Genomic DNA, 26144 nt, shown 5'->3' with positions numbered 1-26144 from the left:
TTGATGTTCTTCCATTCAAGCACTAACAACCCCTGCTTGGCCTCTGAGAGGAGGAGAAGTCAGATGAGATGGGTGGGATGGGCGTACACCAAGTGATGTCAATACTCAAAGTGTGTGTAGTCTTTGTCTGAGCTGCATAACATGAAAGGCATCTCAGAAGTCACTCCTAGAAGTCCAATTATAAATTAGGTACCTCTCTGTGACGGGGTTGAACCAGAACCTCACACACTAAGTGAATGTTTTATCACTAAGCTATGCCTTTGGGATGCAAATTACAATGAGAAATCCTAAGAAATCAACTTGACACTCATTCCTGCTTTTATGACTTGGTTTCCAGACAAGGAAGACTTTTCTAAGATGTTTAAAACCCGTATATTCTTGCATCTTAATTTTTCAACCATTGTGTAGTTGATCTGGATAAATTCTTTCAATTCTGAAAAAAAAACCTCTATTATATATTCTTTTTTGCTTCTTATTGGAAATAGATTTTTTTCTCTTACATAATATATCCTGATTATGATTCCCTGTCCTCTACTCCCTCCAGTTTCTCTCCACCTCCCCTCCCATCTGGATCCACTCCCTTTTTGACTCTCATTAGAAAACAGACAGGCTTCAAAGGGATAATAGAAAACAAAATAAAGTATGATAGGAAAAAACAAAAGCCATCACAGAAGAATTGGACAAGACATACAAAGAGTAAGAAGAGAGTCAAGAAATGGCTCAAGAACCAAATATTCACTCATTCACACACTTAAGAACCCCATAAGAACACTCAACTGAAAGCCATAATATAATAAATTCATAGAGAACATGGTGCAGACCTGGGCAGGCCCTGTGCCTCCTGCCTCAGTCCCTGTGAGTTTATGTGAGTTTTGATCATATTGATTTAGAGGGTCTTGTTTTCTTGGTATCCCCCATACCCTCTGGGTCATATATTCTTCTGGTTCCTCTTCCACATGGGTTCCCTGATCCCTGAAGGGAGGGACTGATGGAGGCATCCTGTTAAGGACTGATATCCCAATGTTTCTCACTCTCTGAATAATGTCTGGCTGTTGTCTATTTTTAAAAATATGCCCTTCCATTTTCTTTATATTTCATTTTTGAATTCTACTGATCAGATGTTGAACTTTCCAAAAACAATTTAGTTAATGTCTCAAAATTTTCTCTTCAAATGTCTATGATCTTAAGATTTTTGTCTGTTCAGTTGGTTGATCAGTTGATTGATTCTTATTAGCTGATGAGTTAGGAAATTGGTTGGTTGGTTAGTTGGCCATTTATTTGGCTATTGGTTGGGTTGGTGAGTGATTTTGTTGCTTGAATTCCTCTTTTTCTTTCTGGTTTTTGATCTAGTCTTTTGGAAATGTCATTGACTTAATCCTTCAAAGAGTCTACCACAGTTTGACCATTAGCTTTCATATCTGGTTTCTCTTTCATGGCAACACATTCCTTTACTGTGGATACCATATCGCTGAGGTTATTAACTGCAGATAATACTTCCTCTTTGCTTCCCTCGTGTATACTGGTAGTTCTTCTCAAACTTCTGGTGACCTCCCCCTGCCCATTTATCTAGACAAGAACTGAAAAGCATGACTGGATGAAGTCAACTACAGGAATATGGTGCTGTGGGTAGCATGTCTGTACACAGATGAAACTTTTCAAATGTCATTTCATGGTGGAAATCCCCCCCAACAAAGACAAGAGATGAAGAGTAGTAGGGGCATTCCACTACCAAAAGAAAACTCTTTCTATGCCTTGCTTTCAGGATATCCCCAGTGCTAGTAGTGAGGTGTGGATGAGAGGTCCTCATATGGGTCCACCTTCCTTTTCTCCCCTGAGGTAGATACCTGACTCAGACCGGCCTCTGTACTTAGCTAAGACAGTCCTGAAAACTGCTGGTCTTGCTTGCTGTTCAGACCCCAACTTTTCTCTCTTATGCTTCCTCCCCAAGTCCAAGGTCACCTTATCTAAACATGGAGATTTATCTCCAGTCCCTCCTCATAGGAATAGCAGGAACAGGGTGCTCATCTCTCCTTTACATGAGAATTGGAGATTTGAGAATCCCACAGCTCATATACAAAATTTCAACTGATTCTCCAACTTCTCTTCATCCTGTCACTACCATCTGAAACTCCTGGGTCTCCAAGTCAAACGCTCCTGCCGGTACTTTAGAGTCGCTGGGGTCTGTTTTGTCCTTTCAGAACTGCCCCCTCCACCCAGTTTGCTGTCCTTTTCATAGTCTTATTTTAGACTCCAAATATAATCGTTGGGGGCATTGCTTACATGGTCAGCCCTTTTCCAGTTTTGTCTGACCTTCAACACTTAACTCAGCAGCCCTCCCTTGATTCACATAGTCTCCTGAGTTGCAGTACATGTTCTAAATGTCTTCTGAGAAGTTCTATTGATTTTACCCCCTTCGTGGCACCAAGTCTGTTAAAAACTAAATCAATTTTTTCTCTGTCTTCTTATGAATCTCATTTGTGCTACTGTCTCCACCAAGTTCTCAGACATCTGGACTCATATTAGCATCAGTATCTGCCACGTCTTTGCACTTACTTCAGCTACTCTCAGTGGGTCCTCATATGTGTCCACCTTCCTTTTCTCCCCTGAGGTAGATACCTGACTCAGACCGGCCTCTGTACTTAGCTAAGACAGTCCTGAAAACTGATGGTCTTGTTAATGGAAAACTTTACACTATTTAAAACGTTATGCATGATAGGAAAATGTAGCTATCTCTAAATTTCAAGTGGATTCGATCAAACACTGACACAAAATCCGTAGTTAGAACCTAAACATTCCTGGCCATTACTGAAAGTGGAAAGGAAGGGCTTGCCCACCGTGTGGGAAACTTTGTTTTTGTCTTCCACGCTTCATCTCTGTTTTTTAATTCAGTCTTATAATTGCTCTTTATTGTTTACTTTAAATCTTTTTTAATTTTTGTGTGGTATGTTACATGCATGTATGTGGTGCATGTACATATGTGTAGTGGTGTATACACTGGTGTAGTGTGTTATATTCAATGTGTGGTGCATGTACACAGGTGTAGTGGTGTATACACTGGTATGGTATGTTACATGCATGTATGTGATGCATGTACACAGGTGTAATGGTGTATACACCAGTGTGGTATGTTATATGCATGTGTGTGATGCATGTACATGTGTAGTGGTATATACACCGATGTGGTATGTTACATGCATGTATGTGGTGCATGTGCATATGTGTAGTGTTGTATACACCGTGTGGTGTGTTATATGCAATGTGTGGTGCATGGACACAGGTGTAGAGGTGTATATACTGGTATGGTATGTTACATGCATGTATGTGATTCATGTACACAGGTGTAATGGTGTATACACCAGTGTGGTATGTTACATGCATGTATGTGGTGCAAGTACACAGGTGTAATGGTGTATACACCAGTGTGGTATGTTATATGCATGTTTGTGGTGCATGTACAAATGTGTGCTGGTGTATATACCAGTGTGGTCTGTTAATATGCATGTGTGCAGTGCATGTATGCATGTATGGTGGTATGTACATATGGTGTACATACCGATGCATGCGCATGTGGAGGCCATAAGAAGGTGTAATCTGGCTTAATCTAACCACCTTGATCTCATTTATTTTCATGTAGAGTTTTATGCATGCATATAATGTGTATTGATTAAATCCACTTTCCGTTTTACTCCCCTTCAACTCTTCCTTTAGCCTGGATCACTTTTCAGCCTCAGCTTCATAGCTTTTTTGTTCAAATGCAGTGTCCACTTAGTGATGTTTATATAGATTGTGGGACAATCTACTGGAGTGTGGATTGCTTCTCTGGGGCTACAGATCTGAAGAAAACTGACTCTCCCTAAAATTAAAAATAAAATGACAAGAGATGCTCATGTGGATGTGGAGGAAAGAGACCCAATTATCGCAATTGGTGCAGCATTATGGAGATAGATATGAAGAAACCTCGGGAAGTTAAATTTGATCTCCCATATGACCTAGGTATGTCACTCTTTGTCATACACCAGAAGGATTCTGTACCCTTGTACAGACATCAGTGTCTGTGCTGTGTCCTTCATTCATCTGTTCATAAGAGCCACAAAACAGAAACTGCCTAGATGTCTTCAACTGACAAATAGATAAAGAAAACATGGTATATATACACAGTGTAATATTCTTCAGCTGTAAAGAAAAATGAATTGAGGTAGGATCTCTCCCTGAACTGGAAGCACATGGTTTTAGTCTGGCCAGCCAGTGAACTCCCAGGGCCTGGCCATCATCTGTTACCTCAAATGCTGGGGGTAAACCTACACATGGCCATGTTCTGGTTTTAGGGGGGTCCTGAGGATTTAAACTTGGGTCTTTTGCCTTCACAGCAAATGCTAAGCCATCTCCCCACCCTTTCTTGACCTTTCTTATTTAAGATTTCTAGTCTTCAATTCTCTATTAGCTGCAGAGATCAGAAACACAACATAGAAAAATCATAAAAATGATAAGATCCTATCTTCAAATCATTTAACAACAGTAATTTAAAATAAATAAAGAGATGGTTTTGTCTTATTTTTTTTTCCTGAATCATAGTTTCAGTCAAATATACCTTTTGAAATTTATCTGTACTTCTGCATTGGGGAGACTGAGGCAGGAATTTCTACAAATTTGATGTTCTGCTGGGCTATAGTGTGAGACCTTGTTTCATACCAAACAGGGGGTGGGAAGTTCCCTTTAACAAAGACTGGTATGTGGAGAGTGAAAATTAAAACCTATTGCAGTATCTTCTATAATCCTCAAGACTATTTGTGACCAGGAGCTTTTATGATGCTAACATGACAGTATTTTATTGAAATATCACAACTTCTCTAGAATCTTAGCTTTATTGCCAGGACTTAGATGTCAAGAGAGTGACAATAAGCTTAAGCAACAAGCACTAGACCCAGGGCTGTGGGATAATGCTCTTTATCCTCTTGTACACTGTAAAGATTTGTCAGGCATATTAGTTTACTAAAACACTGATTGGCCAGTAGCAGGCAGGAAGTATAGCTGGGGTCACTCAACTAAGAGAATTCTGGGAAGAGGAAAGGTGGAGACGCAGTCACCAGTCACAGAGGAAGCAAGATGAGAATGCCTCATTGAGAAAAGGTACTAAGCCACATGGCTAAACATAGACAAGAGTTATGGGTTAATTTAAGCTGTAGGAGTAAGTTAATAAGAATCCTGGGCTAATAGGCCAGGCAGATTGTAATTAATATAAATCTCTGTGTGTTTATTTTGGACTGAATGACTTCAGGACTGGGCAGACTAGAAACTTCTGGCTATATCTCAGTAAGGAGTGAACTGAGAAAAATGGAGTGAACTCAGCCCTTTGGAGCTTAAGCCGGGCTGGCTGTACCCCAAGGTTTGCTGCTCTCTGAGTATCAGAAGAATGTTCCAGAAGCATCCCCAAAGGCATAAGTAAGGTTGTGGCTTGTTAGCATGTTTCCTCTTTTTGTTTTGCTTTCTCTGTAGCTGCTGGTACCAGTTGTGCAGCCTTGTCTGTGGTCATAGCCGGCTTTCTAGAAATACACAGAAAACTCACCTGGGAGCTGTCTCCTTCAGGCAAAGGTTTCTCTGTTTCCTCACTGGCCTGTGGCTCTCTGGTTCCTCAGTATGTTCTGCTTGGAGTGTCTGAAGCCCTGGTAAACCCAGCGGGTGAGTAAGGCTGTGAGAGAGTGCTTGAGAGGAGCATGCCCCAAGGCCTGTATTCCCAGCAATGCCTGTTTACACCCTCATTTAAGACAATGTCTCAGTTTTCTTTGTTCTATTATCTGTAACCAACATTAATTATGTAGGAGAAGGCAAATAAGGTATTTCCACACTAACTCAGAATTGAGTATAATGAGGGGTTCTTTATTTAGGGGGAGCTCACAGATCACAGTCATCTGCATGAACAGGGAATAAGAACCAAATCCAGCATCCATGCAAGAGAGTAGAGAAAGCCAGTGCACAAGTGCACCACACTTTTTGGCACCCAAGGCCACACCCAACCGGGTCAAGCCACTCAAAAGTCATTGGCTGAAGGAGGTTCCCCATCACCTCCCTCTTTTGTCTAAATAAGAGAGTTCCAAACCCAATACAAAACTATATACAATAAGAACAGATATCAAAACTACATACAATAAGAACAGATATCAAGTATAAAAATTAGAGTTACAACCAACATAAACAATATTAAGCAGGAAACATATGCTAAATGTTTTAATTCTATCCAAAGGAGTCTTATATTAGAAATGGCTTGGCTAAGTAATAGGAGGAAAGTAACTACAACTATTTAGTCTTCAACCCCATTCAAGACCTGAGAAGGGAGATAATATTACTTTAGTAGGCAGGAAGTACAATTTTAAAATGTGTAATAAATGAAAGAGGCAACTGGATACCTGGGCAATCACCCAAAGTCTCATTTGCAACGTTGGGGCAACGAAATTTGACTAAGGCCTAGAGTAACTAACAGATCATTTTCAGAGTCAGAAAAAAAAATTAAAACTATCTTACCTTGTTTTGGCAAGGTTTGGCAGTCTTTTTCTTGTATCCTGTTTGTCCAGTCTGGACACCACACATTTTGTCAATGGTTGAGGCAGGGGCAGTTCCTTGCCCAAAGGCCAGTTTTGCTAAGAAAAAAAAAACAAGCTTCAACTGGAGTGTCTTTAGTGTTCAACATTCTCTCAGGAATAGATCAGTGCTGCCAGAAGCATTCGTGTCTCTCGTAAACAGAATTCTAAGCTGTTTAAATGCCATGTTCTACAGATCTTTGAAGTATTTAAAAATTACCTATTTATGCAAAATAGAATCCCTACTATGGACCTATAATTTTTAATACCTATACAACTCCAAGACTAAGACTTCATATTAGAACATTAAACAATCTTTAAACAACTGTGCAGCAAATGAGGTCAATGACCTCAAAATGTAAACATTGTATAAATATATTAATCAGAGTTAGAAATATGATGTGATAAATATATCCTAAAATTGTATCAATATACAAAATGTCTTAAGCAGAGGTATGAACATGCATACATAAAATATGACAAAATAAGTTTGTATAGGTGTACAAATATTGTAAACAGAAATAGCATGTTCAATATAAGAAATATAATTTGAATTTGTATTAATATACAAAAATCTACATCAATACAAATTGTCTAAATAATAGCTCACAATTATTCACTCTACTACTCACTATTATTTTTATTATTAGTGTGAGTAAACTCACACTAATCTACCTATTATCCCATTCAATTTTCCCTGTTTTTAAGTGAGATCTCTGAGCTTACAAAATTTCCACCCCAACACCAACCCTATATCAGTTATAATCAACCCCTAATTGATGTCCCTAACCCTGAGGACAAACTTTGTTGGTAGAAGGGCTATTGTCTTCTAGAATTACCTGGGGCGATGTTTTTCTCTATGGTATCCTGTAAAACTAAAATGATGGTTAAGTTTCAAGATTACTGGCTGGTATAATTGCAAACAGTTTCTGAGTAATCAATAGGGCTTTTCTGAAGTTCTTATTTAAGGTATCTTAGAAGGCTAACCATTCCACACCTTGCAAGGAAACGTGAATAAGATAATTTCACACTAACTCAAAATTGAGTATAATAAGGGATTCTTTATTTAGTGGGGACTCACAGATCATAGTCCTCTGCACGAATGATAGCAGGAACCAAATCCAGCATCCAGGTGAGAGAGGAGAAAGAGAGCAAGCACATGAGCACACACCTTTTTGGTACCCAAGGCCAAGCCCAACCTGGTCTAGCCTTTCAAAGACCATTGGCTGAAGGAGGTTCTCCAGCATAATTCTATTAGATATAAAGGAACTCGCAACCTTATTAGAGCCAAGACCATTTGGTGAGACAGAAATAAATCTGGAAGACAATGAACTGCAGTACACTGAGTTAAAACCCATTCTCTAGCCTCAGACTTCCTCCCACTAACACAAAGGCACTCACATGCACACACTCCCAAAATTGGAGCATGGACTTTGAAAGCACATAAACATGCAAATAAAATGAAAATTTGATGCAATTTACCTAATAACTTGATGTCTTCAAATTAAATTACCCTAGATTAAGTGTAATTACCAGTATTCCATAAGACATATTTAAATTATGTTTATTAAATATCAGAAGTTTCTAGATTATCTCAATTGCTTATATTGATTAGGCTAGCCACTTTATACTTTATCACAAGAATTTGAGAACTTCCTGCGATGTTGTCAGTGTGTTTGTGTGTATACACACTTATCAGAATAACCTAGCAAGCCTATGTCGGGTTTTGATCTTCTCATGGTTCCCTAGAATGTGATAGCTACATGTAACTCAGTCCACATTACACTTCACTGGGAGTATTTTACATGATTAACAAAAGAAAATAGATTGCTTGCTAATTTCCATGTATGAGTATTTTGCCCATGCGTATTGTGCATGCATTGCCTTTGGGACCAGAAGAGTATTTGATTCACTAAAACTGGAGCTGCAAGTGACTGTAAGCCATCCTGTTGGTGCGGGAATCTAACCCATGTCTTATAGTAAAAACAGCTAGAGCTCTTAACCATTGAGCCACCTCCCTGGTCCCTTTAACTGTCTCCACATATCCAATGTCTCCTGTTTTCCACCACCTTTGCGAAATCATCCTAAATGATAATTCTAATCATTTCACTTGTATCTAAAACCCTCAATGAGTCTATTATAGTCTGAATTATTTCAAACTTTTTATGTACATTTTTAATAACTTCATGCCCTCACACAATGTGCACATAGACAAAACCAGAGCAATTAATTTAAATAAATGAAATAAATGAATGAAATTTGTCTAATCATAGCCTCAAACATATTCACATTTTTTCTCATTCTGTTAAAACCTTTGATTCACATGTTCCATTTGAATCAGCTATTAGAGTCTGTGATGGGAAGGTCACTGTAAGCCCAGCGAAGAATAAATAAGAATTGTGAACAAATGCTACCACATTGGCATTTGTCATCAGCCCAATGTTGTTTGTAGGAAGGTCTTGAAAATAAGTAAAATTCTCTGGGCTTCCTGTAAAAGAATAAGTACGTGTAGGAAATTCCTAGCCTGCTCAGCAAAGTGATTAGACATTTAGAGGCCAAAGAGATCATTAAAACCATGAATTATTAAAAATGATGGATTGTGTAATGTAATCCCTAATCTAACCATTTAGAATAACTATCACGAAACCAAGTTTACCTGTTTACTATAGACAGAGTTTGTGTATCAGAGACCACAGACTTTGGTCTCATGACCAGTCTTCTACCTGCTACATGAGGGACTCATTTAATCTCTAAGCTTCAACTTTCTAATCTTAAAAAATAGAAAGAATGATCATTATTCCTTATATCACAGCATTGGGGTGAATGGGAATGGGACACCATTCTTCAAAAACCAACTTATATAAAGTGTGAATGGGTCTGTTGATCTGTAAAATCAAGTTACGCCAGACAGGCAGGGCTGCGTGGCCATTCAACTTTCTGATCTTAACCCTGGACTGGCCTGAGTATAGCACGAATTCCAATTGTTCTTAAAAACAAAGTCCTGGAGACAGATCTTAAGGGGTGAAATTTGAGAGACTGGAGAAGCAGAGCAGTTAGTCACTGGAGACATATTGTTCTTAAAAACAAAGTCCTGGAGACAGATCTTAAGGGGTGAAATTTGAGAGACTGGAGAAGCAGAGCAGTTAGTCACTAGAGACCCTTTGCCTCTACCACGTCCTCAAACCAAATGGGCAGTCCTGTCCTCAGACTGTCTCCTCTGATTGCAACTGTCTCCACCAAACCTCAGACTGCACTGAGCTCCCATTTCCTTTCATCTTATATTCCTCTCTCTGCCTCCACCTCCCTAGTGCTGGGATTAAAGGTGGGATCCCAAGTGCTGGGATCACCTTTGTGTGAACTCTGTTTCTCTTTTAGACAGATTTAATCACGTGTAGGCTGGGGTGGCCTTGAACTCACAAAGATCCCTCTACCTCTCTCTCTCACAAATCCTGGGATTAGAGATATGCTCCACCATTCCCTGACCTCTAGTGGCTTAGCTCTGCATTCTGTTCTTCCGGCAAGCTTTATTTGTTAAAACACAAAGAAAATATCAGTGCACCTGAGTTCAGACCCTGTTCTGCTACTGACTACCGGGCAATGCTGGGCTTCTCTCATCATCTAGAGGAGTTAGCCCAAGAACCTAGGGAAGTATTTTTTTAATTTTTTTATTATTTATTTATTTATTTGTTTGTTTAGGATTTCTGTCTCTTCCCTGCCACCGCCTCCCATTCCCCCCCCCCATCAAGTCCCCCTCCCTAGGGAAGTATTTTATACAAAGCAAAACACTGAGTATTTTGTACATAGACAACGCTTTACAATCAGCAACATCACGTGAGTTTGTTTTCCTTGCTGATATTTGCGTAAAATTAGTAGTGCCATCCTCAGGACTCAACACAGGTCTTTGAGTCACAAACATCAAAGGTTACCATGAGAATCAGATCTTCTTGAACTTATGAACTGTTGTTAGCTACCATGCAGGTACTGGAGATCTACCCAGGTCCTCTGAAAGAGTAGCTAGTGTCCTTAACTACAGATCCATCCCTCCAGTGCCAAGTCCATGTCCTTGAGAGCAGCCATGGTCATCTTTTCTAAATATCCATCCCATAATTGAAGGTATACCATTTCCCAATACACGTAGAGGTGAGCAGTCTCGCTCCCCTTGCCAAGATTTGGCATCTGTGTGATGTTCCCACTGAATCTTATAATATCCTGACTCTCACCATTCACACAAGTCTCTATGTTTCTAGGTCAGCCAGTGTGATCCAATTCCTGAGGCCTGTGCATGGACTTTGGGTGTGTAATGCCTTTTCCTGTTTTGAAATGATGGCTTCTTCCCATTGAGTTTTTTCCAAAGTCACCCACTCAAAGAAATTATTCTTGTCACTCTTATTTGTGATTTCCCATCCTGTCTCTATAATAACCTCTCTCACACATACACACTTCTTTTTAAAATAATACAAAAATCTTGAATTGCCTTCTATACTGTCTGGCTCTTGGCAGAAGAGATTATGTTTCATCAGACCATACCTTTGTTCCTGTGGTTTGTCCTTATAGTGCCCCGAGTTCAGCCTCCCAGAAAGGAGAGTATGCAAAGTATGCTATAAACAAATGTATTTTTAATTCAGTTAATAAACAAATGATGGAAATCAATGATTTTTATGTCCTATGTTAATGATAGTGGACAAGGAAGAATAGTAGCTAACTCTAAAGATCTCCAGGTTACCTTCTGCCCTACAATGACCTGTGATACACTGGAGATGTGCTTGCAGTCCTAGTGGGAAAAGAAAGCTTTCAAACCAGTCTTAATTGTAGCAGTATCTTCTCCAGCTGTTTGTAGGCCTGGAAGTTTTAGATTTAACCGCCAATACAGAAACAAAAGAAAACATCAAGACAATATCTGTCAAAACTATGTTACTGGAGATCTTAAAACTTTTTAGTCACTGAAAAGTAGAGACAAAGTAGGAAAGATAGGAGCTGAGAGGGGTGCACAGAGGCGATTACAACACAGAGACGCTACGAAGTCAGGCCAAGGTCACTTTTACAAAGTAGGCAATAATAGATAGATTTTGTGGTTCAGTCTCTATTTTAGTTGTTCAACTATGACACTGTGGTACAAACTAAGCTGGTGAGAATGCATAATGGAGGGTACGGCCACGCTATGGTACAGCTTTATGAACATGGGTGCTGGCCGGGTCACTTTTCCACCACAGCTGTCCTTCCCTAGATGGGTCCATGATATAGTGACTACAGGTGTAAACGGACTGAAAATCAAGGTGGCACGGGACACATCAGAAGCAAATGGGAAGAGAAACCAAGATTTGGATGAATAGAAGGATGGGTTATACAGTATTAAAGGTGCTCAGATCTCACCCAAGCGACAATGTTGGCAGAGAGGGTGAGAAGAATCTGTCCATTTTGAGAAGAGTGAGCATGATTGGCAGGTGCCAGCACACAAGAGAAGTAGTGGATAACATGGTATCATGAGATTCCTGGCCCAGTTCTTCATGTATAAGGACAGAATGCTGCTCTGCAGGTCCAGTTGGGTAAACTCCATTTCCGGGACTGTGCTCCTTTGAGTGCTCTAAATTGCTTCTCTTCAAACATAATAAACACATTTTCAACTGTTCAAGAATAACTGGAGTGAAAAACAAAGAATCCCAGCAATGAATTCCCCATCACAGGTGCCTTAGGAAGGTGGTTATGTCTCCATATGCTACAGACTCGGCACATACTACGGGTGCCATCCTCACAAACCATCGCCTGCTGCTCTCTGGAGGCACGTTTTAACGCTCGTTGGCAAGAAGACCAGTTCTCATAGACACTTTGAATTTTTTTTACTGAGTCTCCATAGTATAGTGGTTATTTTAGAGTAGTGACTGACTTGTTGATAATATCTGCACCATAATGGGCTACAAGAAGCATCTTGGAGCCTGGAAGCAGAAACTGATGATCACTAAAGTTGAACAAGATCAGAACATGCAATTAGACCCCCGAGATTTGGAGATCTGAAGGCTTGAAAAGCAAAGTCCTATAAAAGGGAACTGGAGGCTTTGGAAAAATGGCTAAAATGACACCAAAGGAAGATTAACCAGCAGGCAGATAGCTGGCAGAGTGTATTCATGAATTATGCACTGCACCAGAAGTTCTAGCAAGAGAAAAGCATGGGATTAATTATTAAGTAGTAGAGTAATCATGTTCTCGTGCACTGTGCTTCTTCCCAGGGAAAGGAATCAGCCCACTTAGTCTTCCTGCCCATTATTGGTCTCCCCGTATTTATAGTGAGCAGGATTCATGAACCAAATCCATCGTAATCAGAATCAGTTCTTCCCAAAGCATGCGAACCGTCCTGAAAGTACTAGAAGGCTTGACCTCACAAACTTGCTGGTGATTTCTAGCATACAAAGAGCTGTAGAACCTGGTCACCAACATTAGATGCTTTTCTTTGCCGTGTGCTATTTACTGCCATCATTGTCCTCACCCTCAATCAGTGCTTATTCAATTGGCCTGTGTAGTGCCGTGCACTCCTCTGCCAGCCCTCCCAGCGCCTATCATCAGAGAAGGAAGGGATACATCTACCCGTCTCCAGACGAGCTCTCAGCAGCTTTCCTGGAGCATAGTCTGGAATGCTCCTAAGTAAAGACAAGTAAACTGGAAATGCTGTGCAATTACAGGGAAATTAGTAATATGTGTTTGTATTGTGTATTAGTAATTTCATTTAAAGGGCTTAACATTTAAGGTTCATTTAAAGTAAGTACATATAAAGTTAGAGTTTTCATGGCTGTAGAGAGACATCATGACCATGGCAAGTGTTATAAAAAAAATATTTAATTGAGATGGTGCCTTACAGTTTCAGAGACTTAGTCATTATCATCATGGTAGGAAACATGGAGGCTGGGAGTATAGCAGTGTGCAGACAGACAGACATGGTACTGGAGAATTCTACATCTTGATCCAAAGGCAACAGGAAGTTAACTGAGACACTGGGCATGGCTTGAGAATATATGAAACCTCAGAACCTGCCTCCACCATGACACACTTCCTCCAAAAAGGCCATACCCACTCCAACAAAAGAACACCTCCTAATAGTATTACTCCCTTTGGGGGTCATTTTCTTTCAAACCACCACAGTCCTAGACAAGAGTTGGCGAGATGGCTCTGCAAATAAACAAGCTTGTTATTGAACCTGAGGACCTGAGTCTAACCTTTGGAAGCTATAAGTAGAAGGAAAGAACTGACCCCAGAAAGTTTCCCTCTGACCTCCACACAACTGCTATGACCCTGTGCCCATACATGCATATTAATGATAATAACATAGTTGGGGGATGCTGTGGGCAGAGACAGAGTTTTTCTAGAGGAAATACAAGTAAGCCAGGTCTGACCAGTTCCCAAGAGAAAAAAGAGGCAATAAAAACATACCTCTACTCTTATAGACAAGACAACAAAATGTTCAGTGCTTCAAGTTCAACCATTTTCTATTATCTCTTCTTTTTAAAACTGAGTCTTGTAAGGTGTGCATTCAAACTGCCTAGGCTCCCACAAAGCCAGTACCTGGATAGAGGTGGGCAGTCCTTGGGCTTCCCACAGGTCAGGGAACCCTGATTGCTCTTCGAGCAGATGAGGGAGGGGGACTTGATCGGGGGAGGGGGAGGGAAATGGGAAGCGGTTGTGGGGACGAGGCAGAAATCCTTAATAAATAAATAAATTAAAAAAAAATTAATAAAATGTTAAAGCACTCCACTTCATCTCATAAATATATAATTATTAAACACATAAGTACTATTTGCCAACTTAAAAGTGATATGGAAATAAGCAAGAAATTAAAAAAAAACCATGAGCAGAAAAAAAAAATAAAATAAAACTGAGTCTTAATATCAATTTACAATCTCATTTGTTGCTGCTTATAATACAATAGTCTCACACTAGCTCAGAATGGAGTATAGTAAAGCTTTATTTATTATTTAGAGGTAGACTCACAGAAAAGGCAGTGATCAGCAGTCCTCTGCATGGTCAGGGAACTGGGACCGAATCCAGCATCCAAAAGGGGCCACACATGTTTTTACATCTGCATATATAGTACATGTGACCATGCCCAAAGTGGTCCAGTATCTTAAAGGTCATTGGCTAAAGGAGTTCTCACTGCACCCCCTTTGTCTAAATAAAAGAGTTGTAAGCCTAATGCAAAACTATATACAGTAAGAACAAATATCAAGTATAAAAATTAGAATTACAACTAGCATGAACAACATCAAGCAAGAAACATATGTTAAATGTTTCAATATCATCGTATCCTAAGGGGTCAAACTCTTGTTTTAGAAATGCTTGACTAAGTCATGAGAGGAAGATAACTATGACTATCTAGTCTTCAAACCCATCAGAAACCTGAGAAGGGAACTAATAATCTTCAAACCCATCAAAGACCTGCGAAGGGGACTAATACTATTTGAGTAAACAGGAAATGCAGTCAAGCAACTGCCAAAGGTGCAAGAAATGACAGAGACAACCAGCTACCTGGTCCATCTCCCAAAGTCTCATTTGCATGTTGGGGCAACCAACTTTGACTAAGGCCTAGAGTAACTGACAGACCATTTTTAGAGGCAGGAAAATTTTAAAACCACATTACCCGGCCTTGGCAAAGTTTAGCAGTCGTTTTGCTTGTATCCTGTTTGTCCAGTCTGGACACCATGCATTTTGTCAGTGGTCAAGGCAGGGGCAATTCTTTGCCTAAAGGCCAGTTTTACCAAGAAGAAAACAAGCTCCAAGTGGAGTGTCTTTGGTGTCCAACATTCCCTCAGGAATAGATCAGCACTGTCAGGAGCAATCGTGTCTCACTTTAACAAAATTCTAAGTTATTTAAATGTCATATTCTACAGTTCTCTGAAGTGGTTGAAGATTACTTATCGATGTGGAATACAATCTCTATGTATCTAAAGAACCTGATTAGTCTAAATAAGTATGACAAACATGGATGACTATTGACCTATAATTCTTAATACCTATTTAGCTTAAATACTAAAGCTTTATATTAAAATATTAATATTAATAGTCTTTAAACAACTGTACAGCAAATGAGGACAATGACCTCAAAATGTAAACAGTGTATAAATAGCTTGATCAGAGTTAGAAATATATAGTGCAATATGATAAATCTAAACTAAAATTGCGTCAATATACAAAATATCTTAAGCAGAGGTAGAAACATACATGCATACACTATGACAAAATAACTTTGCATAGGTACACAAATATTGTAAACAAAACTAGGAGCATATTCAATATAACAAATATAATTTGAATTTGTATCAATATACAAGAATCTACACCAGTGTAAATTGTCTATAAATAATAGCTCACATGTTTAAACAAAATGGGAATATGAGGTGACAGCTTCTTCATCCAAGACCTTTAAGACACTGGTCCACTTTGGGCATGGTCACATGTATTATATACACAGATGTAAAATCATGTGTGGCCCCTTTTGGATGCTGGATTTGATCCCAGTTCTCCACTCATGCAGAGGAATGCTGATCACCACCTTTTCTGTGAGTCTACCCCTAAATAATAAATAAAGCTTTACTAGACTCCATTCTGAGCTAGTATGGGACTATTGTATTATAAGCAGCAACACTCACATTAGAAATTTTTCCATGATGATTTTTTTATTGTTTTTTATTGAGCTACATATTTTTCTCTTCTCCTCTTTCTTCCTCCCCACTTCTCTTCTACCCTCTCCCATGATTCCCACACTCCCAGTTTACTCAGGAGATCTTGTCTTTTAAATGCCTTTGTTGTTATTGTTGTTGTTATTATTGTTTGTTTTTTTTCAAGACAGGGTTTTTCTGTAACTTTGGAGCCTGTCCTGGAACTAACTCTTGTAGACCAGGCTGGCCTCAAACTCGCAGAGATCTGCCTACCTTTGCCTCTTGAGTGCTTAAAGGCGTGTGTCTACACCGCCCGGCTAGAAAAATTTTTAAAGCACAAAAGGGAAAGAAGAAAATCAGAAACCATATAACCATGGAGGAATATTGCCTGCTGTAGTCTGAATTCTAATCGATTTTAGTAATCAGAACCCCAATCAGATATAGAGGTAAATGCTGAAAGATCAGAGAAGCAGAGAAGTCAGCAGTTCTTACATAGTTCTTACCTCCACTGAATCCTCAGACTGAATGGGTGATTCTATCTCTAAAAATCCTCACACAGAATTCTCACACTGAATGCCGTGAGCGCCTACCTCCTCCAGGTTTATATTCCTCTTTCTGTCTAGCCAAATCCTTTCCTGTCTCTATCTCCCTAGTGCTAGAATTAAACAGGTACTCTCAAGTACTAGGATTAAATGTGTGAGCCACCACTGCCTGACTCTGAATCTCTTTTAGTCTGGATTGATTTTATGTAGCCCAGGGTGGCCTTGAACTCAGAGAAATCCATCGGCCTCTGTCTCCCGAGTGCTGGGATTAAAGGTATGTACCACACTGCCTGGTCTCTATGGCTAACTATTGGCTAGCTCCACATTCTGATCTTCAAGCAAGCTTTATTTGTTGAAGCACAAACATAATCTCACCACATTTCTCATTCCCTGACTGGTTTAGGCTTGACAGCTTCCTTACACAGCCCCGAACCACCTGGGTAAGGATGGCTCCCCCCTCTACAGTGTGCACAGTCCTCCTATATCAGTTAATAATCAAGTAGTTTCCATCTGCCATCCTGGTTTCGGCAATTCTTCAGTGGAGCCTCTTTCTCTAAGATGACTTTAGCCTGTGCAAATTTGACAACTGGGCTAACCAGGACATGGTCAATGTATACAAACGGTTTTGTGCAGTGCTTTGCATAGATAGGATAAATACTGTTTAAGATAGCTAATGTTAACACAAAAACTCACAGCTGGTCAAAGTACCCAGGACAACACCAATCAGTTGTCTGCTCAGTCACAAATGAGACATCTATATCACACTTATCCCGAGGATCAGAGATCACTGCTGTAGAGGAGGTGCAACGATTATAAGAGCCAGAAGCTGGGGAGGACCACAGGGAGTCTTCTAGACATGACAGGATCACTACACTCATGATCTCACAGCAGCTGTGGGTGCCTGCAAAAGACGAAGCCAGTCAACTTTACATCACAGAGTAGGAGGGAATTCATAAGTCTATGTCCCTACCCCTAACTGAGAATGACTTCTAGGGAATGGAGTCTCAGTCTTCTTTAAAAGTGTGGCTCCTGGTAGGTCAACAATGCTCCAAAAAATGGTTTCACATGCAGGAGATGTGGGTCGCACAAATTGGAGTCCATGAGTTACTAAACAACAACAACAAAAAGAAGATAGGATGCTGCAGGGGTGGGTGGGTAAATAATTGGTGTAGATCTGGAAGGAGTTATGGGGGGAAGTTGAGTATGAATATGATCAAAACACATTATATGAAATTCTCACAGAATTAATAAAAAGAATAAAAAGAAAAAATAAATAAAAATACCTAGACTTATTTAACACATGAAAGGCAGCATTAAACACAGCATGTTATAGGTATATAACATCAGATATAACCACCCCTCTCTGTCTGTAATGATAATATTCCCATTTCAAATAGGAAGATGTTGAGACTTAGATTAATAAACTCACGTGTGGTCACTTAGATTAATAAACTCACATGAGGGCTAATAAATGGTTGTCAAGAGATTTTAGATCATTCATATTTAACTCCTGAATCCCTGCATAAATTTTCTGCGATAAATTCAAGTTTTCCAAAGGCCATGGAATCTCAAGCAGAGACCTCATGACAGAAATCATATTTAGAACAGCTCACACCTTGATACAAATGCATCAGAAATATTTAAGATTGGGTGAAATTTGGTGAAGATATTACAGCACTCACCTGCCAGGCAATCAGATCCTCCTGGCAGTTGTATGAGGCTGTATGCTGTCATCTTTTATTCCTTGAAGTTAACCGTAAATTGCATCATAGCCTACCTGGGCACTAACCTTAACAAAGTCCCACCCATACATTTTGCTCATTGGTAAATTTGATGCATGGTAGGCATTCATAGGGACATAGCGTGTATAAGTGATTTAGGTGAATTCCTAAATGCTGGCCTCTTCTTGTTCTCCCAGTCTCCATGGCAATACACAGATTCATTCCAAGCACCTTCAGAGGAACTTCCATGAATTTTTTGACGCTGTCTCATGGATTTGCCTGTTTCACAGGGGCACTGCTGGTGGAGTTGGTTTATCTCATCTCAAAAGGTAAGAATTCACTCATCTCATGCTTATATACATTGAACTGATGACTAGGGAGCTGGGAGACAAAACCATAAGAGAGGGTCTTTGCGAGCATAGTCTTTTTTTTAATTGATCCACTTTTGCAATTAAGATAGAATTAAGATAGGAGGTAGAGTCTTGCTGTATTCATTAATTTCTGGGAATTGTTTTCCTTTTGATAGGAGGAGGTAATTACAGAATGTCACCTCCCATGAGACAGCGTAGAGTGTCTTTTAAAAGTGCATTTTAAAGCGAACTGGTCATTGTATTCTTGTTAGGTCTTGTGATGAAGCTGTGTTAAATAATGGCTGGTAGCTAACGAAGACAATGCTAAAAAAGAGCACCTGCGCATATCCAGGATTGTAGGCTACCCTGTGGCCTACTTTGCTCTCAGTTGGCCCCAAATGTTGCCTATACAATTGAGGAGAAATCCTAAGGTGGCTAACAAATGATCTGGAAAATTTTCCCAGGGAAAATTTTGGATAGAGAAACAAGAAATATGAAAAATTGAGATGCAAATGTTAAAATTCTAATCTTAAGTTGGTTTGTGAGTGGAAACACACAGACAGCGTAGACATCATGATTAATGGGCCAGGGGACAGGCTTTTGACTATATTTTTAAATCAACCCATCTTACCAATATGATTTTTGAATGTCACTGTACCTAAAATTTTATCTTAATTGGCTGTTGCTTACTTTAAGGAAAATATGACAGTCTTACTCTTCTCTACTTTCAAATATATTTATGGTTGTACACTTAAAGTAATATAAAAGGGGGGATGATTTGTATTCTCTTACATAAATCCAGTCTATTTGCTCTCAGACTATGAAGAAAATAATCAGTCAGTGACAAATTCAACACAAAGTTCAAAAATTATTTATCAAGAACCTGCTGTGTTCTATGTACGGGGTACTGGGGTGCCAGGACCAGCAAAATAAACACTTCCCAAACCCCTAGAAGATTCCCAGTGATTCAGGGAATCACTTACATCAAGAACAATTAATATAACAAGTTTGGCAAAATCTGTCAATTTTAATCGACTGGGTGATAAGGACAAACCTTGCCTGTAAGTATCTGAGGAAGTGAAGCAATAGCATATGTGGGGCACTCACCCGCTGTGTCTCAAAACCCACATCACACAGAATAGCAGGCAATCCTGTTGTGACTCTCAGAGCACTCAAATCCAAACTCGCAACTTCAGCTCCAGAACTTACAGTGTTTGAACTCTGATGGCAAGTTTTGTTGTGATAAAGTATTCCTTTCAAGATTTTTTAAATGACCTGAAGAAGTCTCACTTAAACTTGCATCTAAGCACTTCCCATGCTAAACATGCTTCCTTATTTTATTTTGTTTAATGAAATCATTCGGAATGTTGACTTTAAAAAATTTCTACAATGCTGGTAAGATGGCCCAGTGGGTGAAGGGGCTTGCTGCCAACCCTGGCAATCAGAATGCCTTCCCTGAAACACACTTGGTGGAAGGTAAAAATGGAACAGACTCAATAAGAGTACACAGAATAAATAACTATATGCATATAAATGTACAAAGAGAGCCTCTACCATCAAATCTCATCTGATATCCACTAAAACTTCAAAGTCAAATATTATTACCAGCTTAGGTCCTTACAAATTGAAGCTGACTTTACTGCCTTAAGCATCTTGCCACAATGAGATAGACCTTCCTGAATTCTCCCCCAAATTCCTGTGTGTTGTCCACCACACTTTGTAGATCCCAGCTATTACTGAACCGAAGTTTATTTAGTCACTTCTACTCAAAGGGGGCTCGGGAAACATAAAGAGGGGCTGGGGCATAAAAGGGCAATGAGGAAAACTGTCTCCACAAGCCAGCAAAACTGAGCCTAATGGAGCAGCATCCCCAAAACCTGCCTTAACCAAGTTCTGAATTCCATAGGAGCTGACACCGCCACACTATTGTTGCCCTGTGCTAAGAGAAGCTTGTCTCAGCCTCCTGTGTGCTGGGATTACAGGCATGCATCACCACACTCAATTTAGGCAGTGCTAAAAATTGAACCCAAGGCTCTGTCCACCGTACAAGCCCTCTGCCAATGACTCTCTCCTCTGCCCACTACTTTACATTTTCTTTTACATATATTTTGTATGTGTGAGTGTGTATGAGGATAGGGTTGTGTAACATAGAATACATGTTACGGTTAGAGGAACTGCAAGAGTCAGTTCTCTCTCTACCATATGGATTCTGAAAATCAAACTTGGAGTCCTTTAGGTAAATACTCAGGAGTGATATAGCTAGATCACACGGTTGATCTATGTTTAGTTTTTGGGAAACCACCATACTAATTTCCATTGAAAGTGGACTCATTTATCTTCCCACTAGCAGTTTACAGGATGCCTTGTTTCTTTCCCATTGTGGTAGTTTGCATAAGAATGGCCCCATAGGCATATATATTTGAACAGGGAATGGCACTATTTGAGAAGGATTTGGAGGTGTGGCCTTGTTGGAGGAAGGTGTCTCTGGGGGTGGGCTTTGAGGTTTCAAAAGCCCACACCAGGCCAGTGTCTCTCTCTCAGCCTTTAGATTAGTATGGATCTCTTAGCCAATCTACTGCTCTATCACCATGTGTGCCATCATGCTTCCTACCGTGATGATACTAAATATAGTGGTTTAAATAGGAATGGCCCCACAGACTCATGTATTTGAGTGCTTGCCTTAAAGGGAGTGGCACTATTAGGAGATATGGCCTTGTTAGGTGGGTATGGCCTTGTTGGAGGAAGTGTGTCCCTATGGAGGTGGGCTTTGAGGTCTCATATATATTCAAACTGTTCTCAGTGTGGCACACAGTTGCTTCTGCTGTCTGTGGATCAAGATATAGAGTTCTCAGCTCCTTCTCCAGCACCATGTCTGATTATACAATGCCAAGAATATAATGGACTAAACTTCTGAAACTATAAGCCAGTCCCAATTAAATGTTTTCCTTTATAAGAGTTGCTGTGGTCATGGTGTCTCTTTACAGAAATAGAAACCCTAACTAAGACAACGGACTAAACCTCTGAAACTTTAAGTAAGTCCCCCAATTAAATGCTTCCTTGTATATGAGTTGTCTTAGTTGCATTGTTACTTCCCAGTGACCAAGACACCCGCATCCTCGCTTTACAGTATATGTTATTGGTTCTCACTGACTGACTTTCGAATCTCAACATAACTTAGGTGTATACTTCTTCCATGGCTAGTGAGGTTAAATCCTTCTTTCTATGTTTCTCAGTCATTTGTAGTTCATCTTTTGCAAACTGTCGGTTTATTTCATTAGCCCATTTTTGTTGGATTGTTTATTTCTTTTTGATGTTTTTAATTCTTTGCAAGTTCTGGATATCAATCTACTGTCAGATGTATAGTTGCCAAAGACCTTCTCCCACTCTATTGGCTGCCTCTTAACAAATTTAACTGATTCCTTCCTGCAGAAAGGTTTCACTGAAAATCTAAATTATTATTGATAATTTGCATTGCATAGTAGAAACTTTTACTTTGTTTTATATATATATATTTCTAAAATTTTTATTTATTTATTTTATTCTTCTCTTATATATTACATTCTAACTGCAGTTTTCTCTCCCTCCTCTCCTCCCAGTCCCTCCCTCCATCCACTTCTGTTTTTACCCCTAATCCACTCATCTTCCATTTCTGTTTAGGAAAGGGTGGGTCTCCCATAAGTAGCAACAAAACATAGAATATTAAGTTGCAGTAAGACTGAGCACCTCAGGGACTGGAGAGGTGGCTCAGAAGTTAAGAGCACTGGTTGCTCTTCCAGAGGTCCTAAGTTCAATTCCCAGCAACCACATGGTGGCTCACAATCACCTATAATGAGATCTGGTGCCCTCTTCTGGCATGCACGCAAACGTGCGGGCAGAACACTGCATACATAATAAATAAATAAAATCTTTTCTGCCTCGGCCTCCCGCGAGCACAGTCTATGTTGACCAAGTGTTGGGAATTAGCTTGATACAGGAAATAACCAGGCCAATTTAAAGAAAACAATTATATTTTTAATGGTTATAAAGGAAAACTCACACCACAAGAATGGGGAGTGAGACTTCCTCTGTGTTCATCGGGAATCGCCCAGAGCGCCAGGCACCTGGTCCCTCTCAGCTTTTCTTCCTCAATTCCAGGTAGCCACGCCTTAACTGGGTGTGATTGGTTAACAGAGCTTCCCCATCGGGACTGAAAGGATTGTAGGAGCCAAGGGGTGTTGTGGAATATTATTCTAAGATGTGTTACATTCATGTATGCACTGGAATATTTGTTTAATGATGTAAAGATGTGCTACATTCTTTTATGCTGCATTTGTTTAACTCTGTAAAACTGTGTTACTTTGCCTGTCTAAGACACCTGATTGGTCTAATAAAGACATAAATGGCTAATAACTAGGCGTGAGAGGGATAGGAGGGGCTGCCAGGCAGAATAAATAGAAAAAGAAAAAGAGAAGATGGATGAGAGGAAAATGCTGGGGGGCAGTCACACAGCTACATAGTCACACAGCCACACAGTCAGATATAGAATAAGAAGGAAAGAAAGGATACACAGAAATAAAGAAAGGTACAACCCCGGAGGCAATAGGTATATAGGATAATTTAAGTTAAGAAAAGCTGGCTAAACTTGATCTACACAATGAATTTCAGAACAGCCTGCAAAGCTATACAGAGAAACCCTGTCTCAAACTGCATCTCATGCCAAAGAGGAAAGGCTAGGAATAAGTCAAGTTAAGTAAGAAATTTTCATAAGAATAAGACTCCATGTGATTATTTGGGAGCTGGGTGACAACCCCCAAAGAGCAAAAAGTGAAAACAAACAAACAAACATATCTTGGCATACCAGTGTGAGGCTCAAATATTCCTAGGGCCTTAGAGAGCTGAAAACAACAACAACAAGAAGGATATGGCTCTGGCATTCCAGAGTTGGGGGTTAGGCACAGAAGAAGTCGCACTCCCCATTCTTGTGGCGTGAGTTTCCCCTTATAACCATTAAAAAAATAATTGTTATCTTTAAGCTGGCCTGGTTATTTCCTGTATCGAGCTATTTTCCAACACAGTCCCTCTTTCTGCAGGATTCCCTGAGCTCTGCCTAATGTTTGGCTGTGGGTCTCCGTCTGTTTCCATCAGTTCCCACATGAAGCCTCTCTGATGACAATTGGGCTAAGCACCAATCTGGTCACAAGAGATGGCCAGTTCAGGCTATGTATCTGCTATTGCGAGGAGTCTTAGCTGGGGTAGAGGCTTTTACTTCCGTAGTTAGATTTATTACAAAACTTTTGAAAAGGCCATAGTATTTTCTTTGTTTTTTTTTTAATGATGTAATTAAAGCAGAAAAAATAAAGTGTTCCATGCAGCTCAGCTTGTGTCTGAAAGAGACCTGATTCTCCCAACATGTCCAAATCATTTAACATATTAGGCAATGAAGAAATCTGGAAGCATAAGGACCTTCTAAAGACATATTTAATTCCTACTAAGTAATCTCTGTCTGCCGGTATGCACATGAGATAATATTGATCCTATTCTAGATAGAGTAGAAGATGGAAAAAGACAGTTTATATAATGAGCAAAGTTTTGATGACCTTTCCAAAGACACTTACCAAAATGGGCTCTAAGGTCAGACACTCCAATCGTGTACTGACATTGCCACCATTTAAACTAGCAATTAACTAATTTACTTTCTTCTTTTCAAGGTTCTTATTTTCTGTTCATAATAAAATTGAGTTACAACAAATCATATCTCAAGAAATTAGAATATTTCACTTGGATAATGCCTCATGTCACATTGAGTCTAACCTTGTACCAAAAATAGAAGCTCAGTCACCCCTTAGCATACAGAAAATATCTCTGCTTGGCAATGAAACTCCAATCTCCTTCCATTGGTATGTGTATTCCGTAGAACAAACCTGACTTCTTACCATATGTGTTGATAAATATGCAAAGGAATGATGTGTTATAAGTTTTCAGGTCAGACCAAGTAAGTATGAATCATGAGAGTCTCCCTTCATGTTCTGTGTCCATGTTCATGATCATCATAATAAATAATACATTGTATTGTTCTGAGAATTAAGTAACCAATAACCACAGCTACTGTTCAGTAAAAATTGCCATCACAACCCCCTTCTATTTTATAGAAAAGCCACGTCTTTTTCTTTTTGTTTACATAGTTCCTGCTCTTTCCCTGTCATTCTGCAACCATTAAAGAACCATTTGTCAATATCTTCAAAACATGGTTTCCGAATTCAAGCACAATACTCAAAATAGGCACATACAGGATGCTTATCAGTCTCCTCTCTCTGTCTTTCTCTCTTCTCCACCCCCCACACATGGAGATTCTGTTGCGTTGTTCAGCAGTTATACCATGCTGGTGGTCAATTAAAACCTCAAACTCCTCCTTGTTTTGGCAGTTACTCTCCATTAAGCTGCACTCATCGGTGTTTTTCTCCCTAATTAAATATAGGATGTTATCCTTCCCTTAATAAGTGTCAACCCATCATGCTGAAAAATAGACATTTTTGGAACTTGATTCTGTCACCCAGTGAATTGCTGATCTCTCTTGTGTTGTCTGCAGGTTTAGTAACCAAGCCCCTCGACTTCTCCCAGGTAATTGACACAATTGTTGAATCGGACAGACCTGAAAATAGAGCCCTACGTGAAATTCCCACAGACCTCACGACAAGTTAATGACAACCGCCTTAATCCTCCCCTTGTGACTCTAATCAGTTCCCAGTTCACCTAATTACTCTCATTCCACCCAACCACCTCCTCTTCCCTTCCTAAATGACATCACAGGAGGTTTTATCATGCTTTACTGGGAGTGGGTTCCTTCTGTGTTTGTGACAACCCCCTTACCTATTCGAACATAATTCAAGAAAGGAAATTAGTTTCATTTAGATGATCTGTTCCTGTGACCCTATGCTGGCTTACAGTGACTAATTAGTGCCCCCCAAAGAGAATGGGCCTTTGACTACAAACATCGCTTTGGGTAAGTCGTTATCCCTCTAAGACGGTTTTCTCTTAATTAAAAAAGGGGCAATGCTTTTCGTTTTCCCCAGAGATGATTAGAGGATAAAATTAAATAAAGCCTTTCGAAATTCCAATGCCAGGGTTTAGCTTTAAATATGAAACTGTCGCACATTAGAGCCGTGTGTTCTCCTGAAAACCAGGTAAGTTGAGTCGGACATGTTGGACCAAATGACTGTGGAACAGGATTGACCAGAATAAAACCAACTTTAAGATAGGTTTCAGGCACCTAATGCCCCCTCACGGTTCCACGCAGCATTTACGGCATTTTCAGTCTTTAAGAATCCATGTCAGTCATGTGTGT

The 26144-nt window shown here is 39.7% G+C and overlaps 1 protein-coding gene across 1 annotated transcript in view; it reads left to right on the top strand.

The window, feature by feature from the left end:
* The window catches only part of Slc15a5 (solute carrier family 15 member 5), a 110434-nt gene that overhangs the window by 52964 nt on the left and 31326 nt on the right, over window positions 1-26144 (top strand). Inside the window, exons 6-7 of the mRNA XM_041678731.1 lie at window positions 5494-5676; window positions 18671-18802. Of these exons, the coding sequence (XP_041534665.1) occupies window positions 5494-5676; window positions 18671-18802 (315 nt within the window). The remainder of the gene's footprint in view (window positions 1-5493; window positions 5677-18670; window positions 18803-26144) is intronic.

The sequence above is a fragment of the Microtus oregoni genome, unplaced genomic scaffold (assembly GCF_018167655.1).
Source record: "Microtus oregoni isolate MIOR12 unplaced genomic scaffold, Mior012 000002F_ref0000024, whole genome shotgun sequence".
Classification (NCBI taxonomy): Eukaryota; Metazoa; Chordata; class Mammalia; order Rodentia; family Cricetidae; genus Microtus; species Microtus oregoni.
This window is presented reverse-complemented; position numbering and strand designations above follow the sequence as displayed.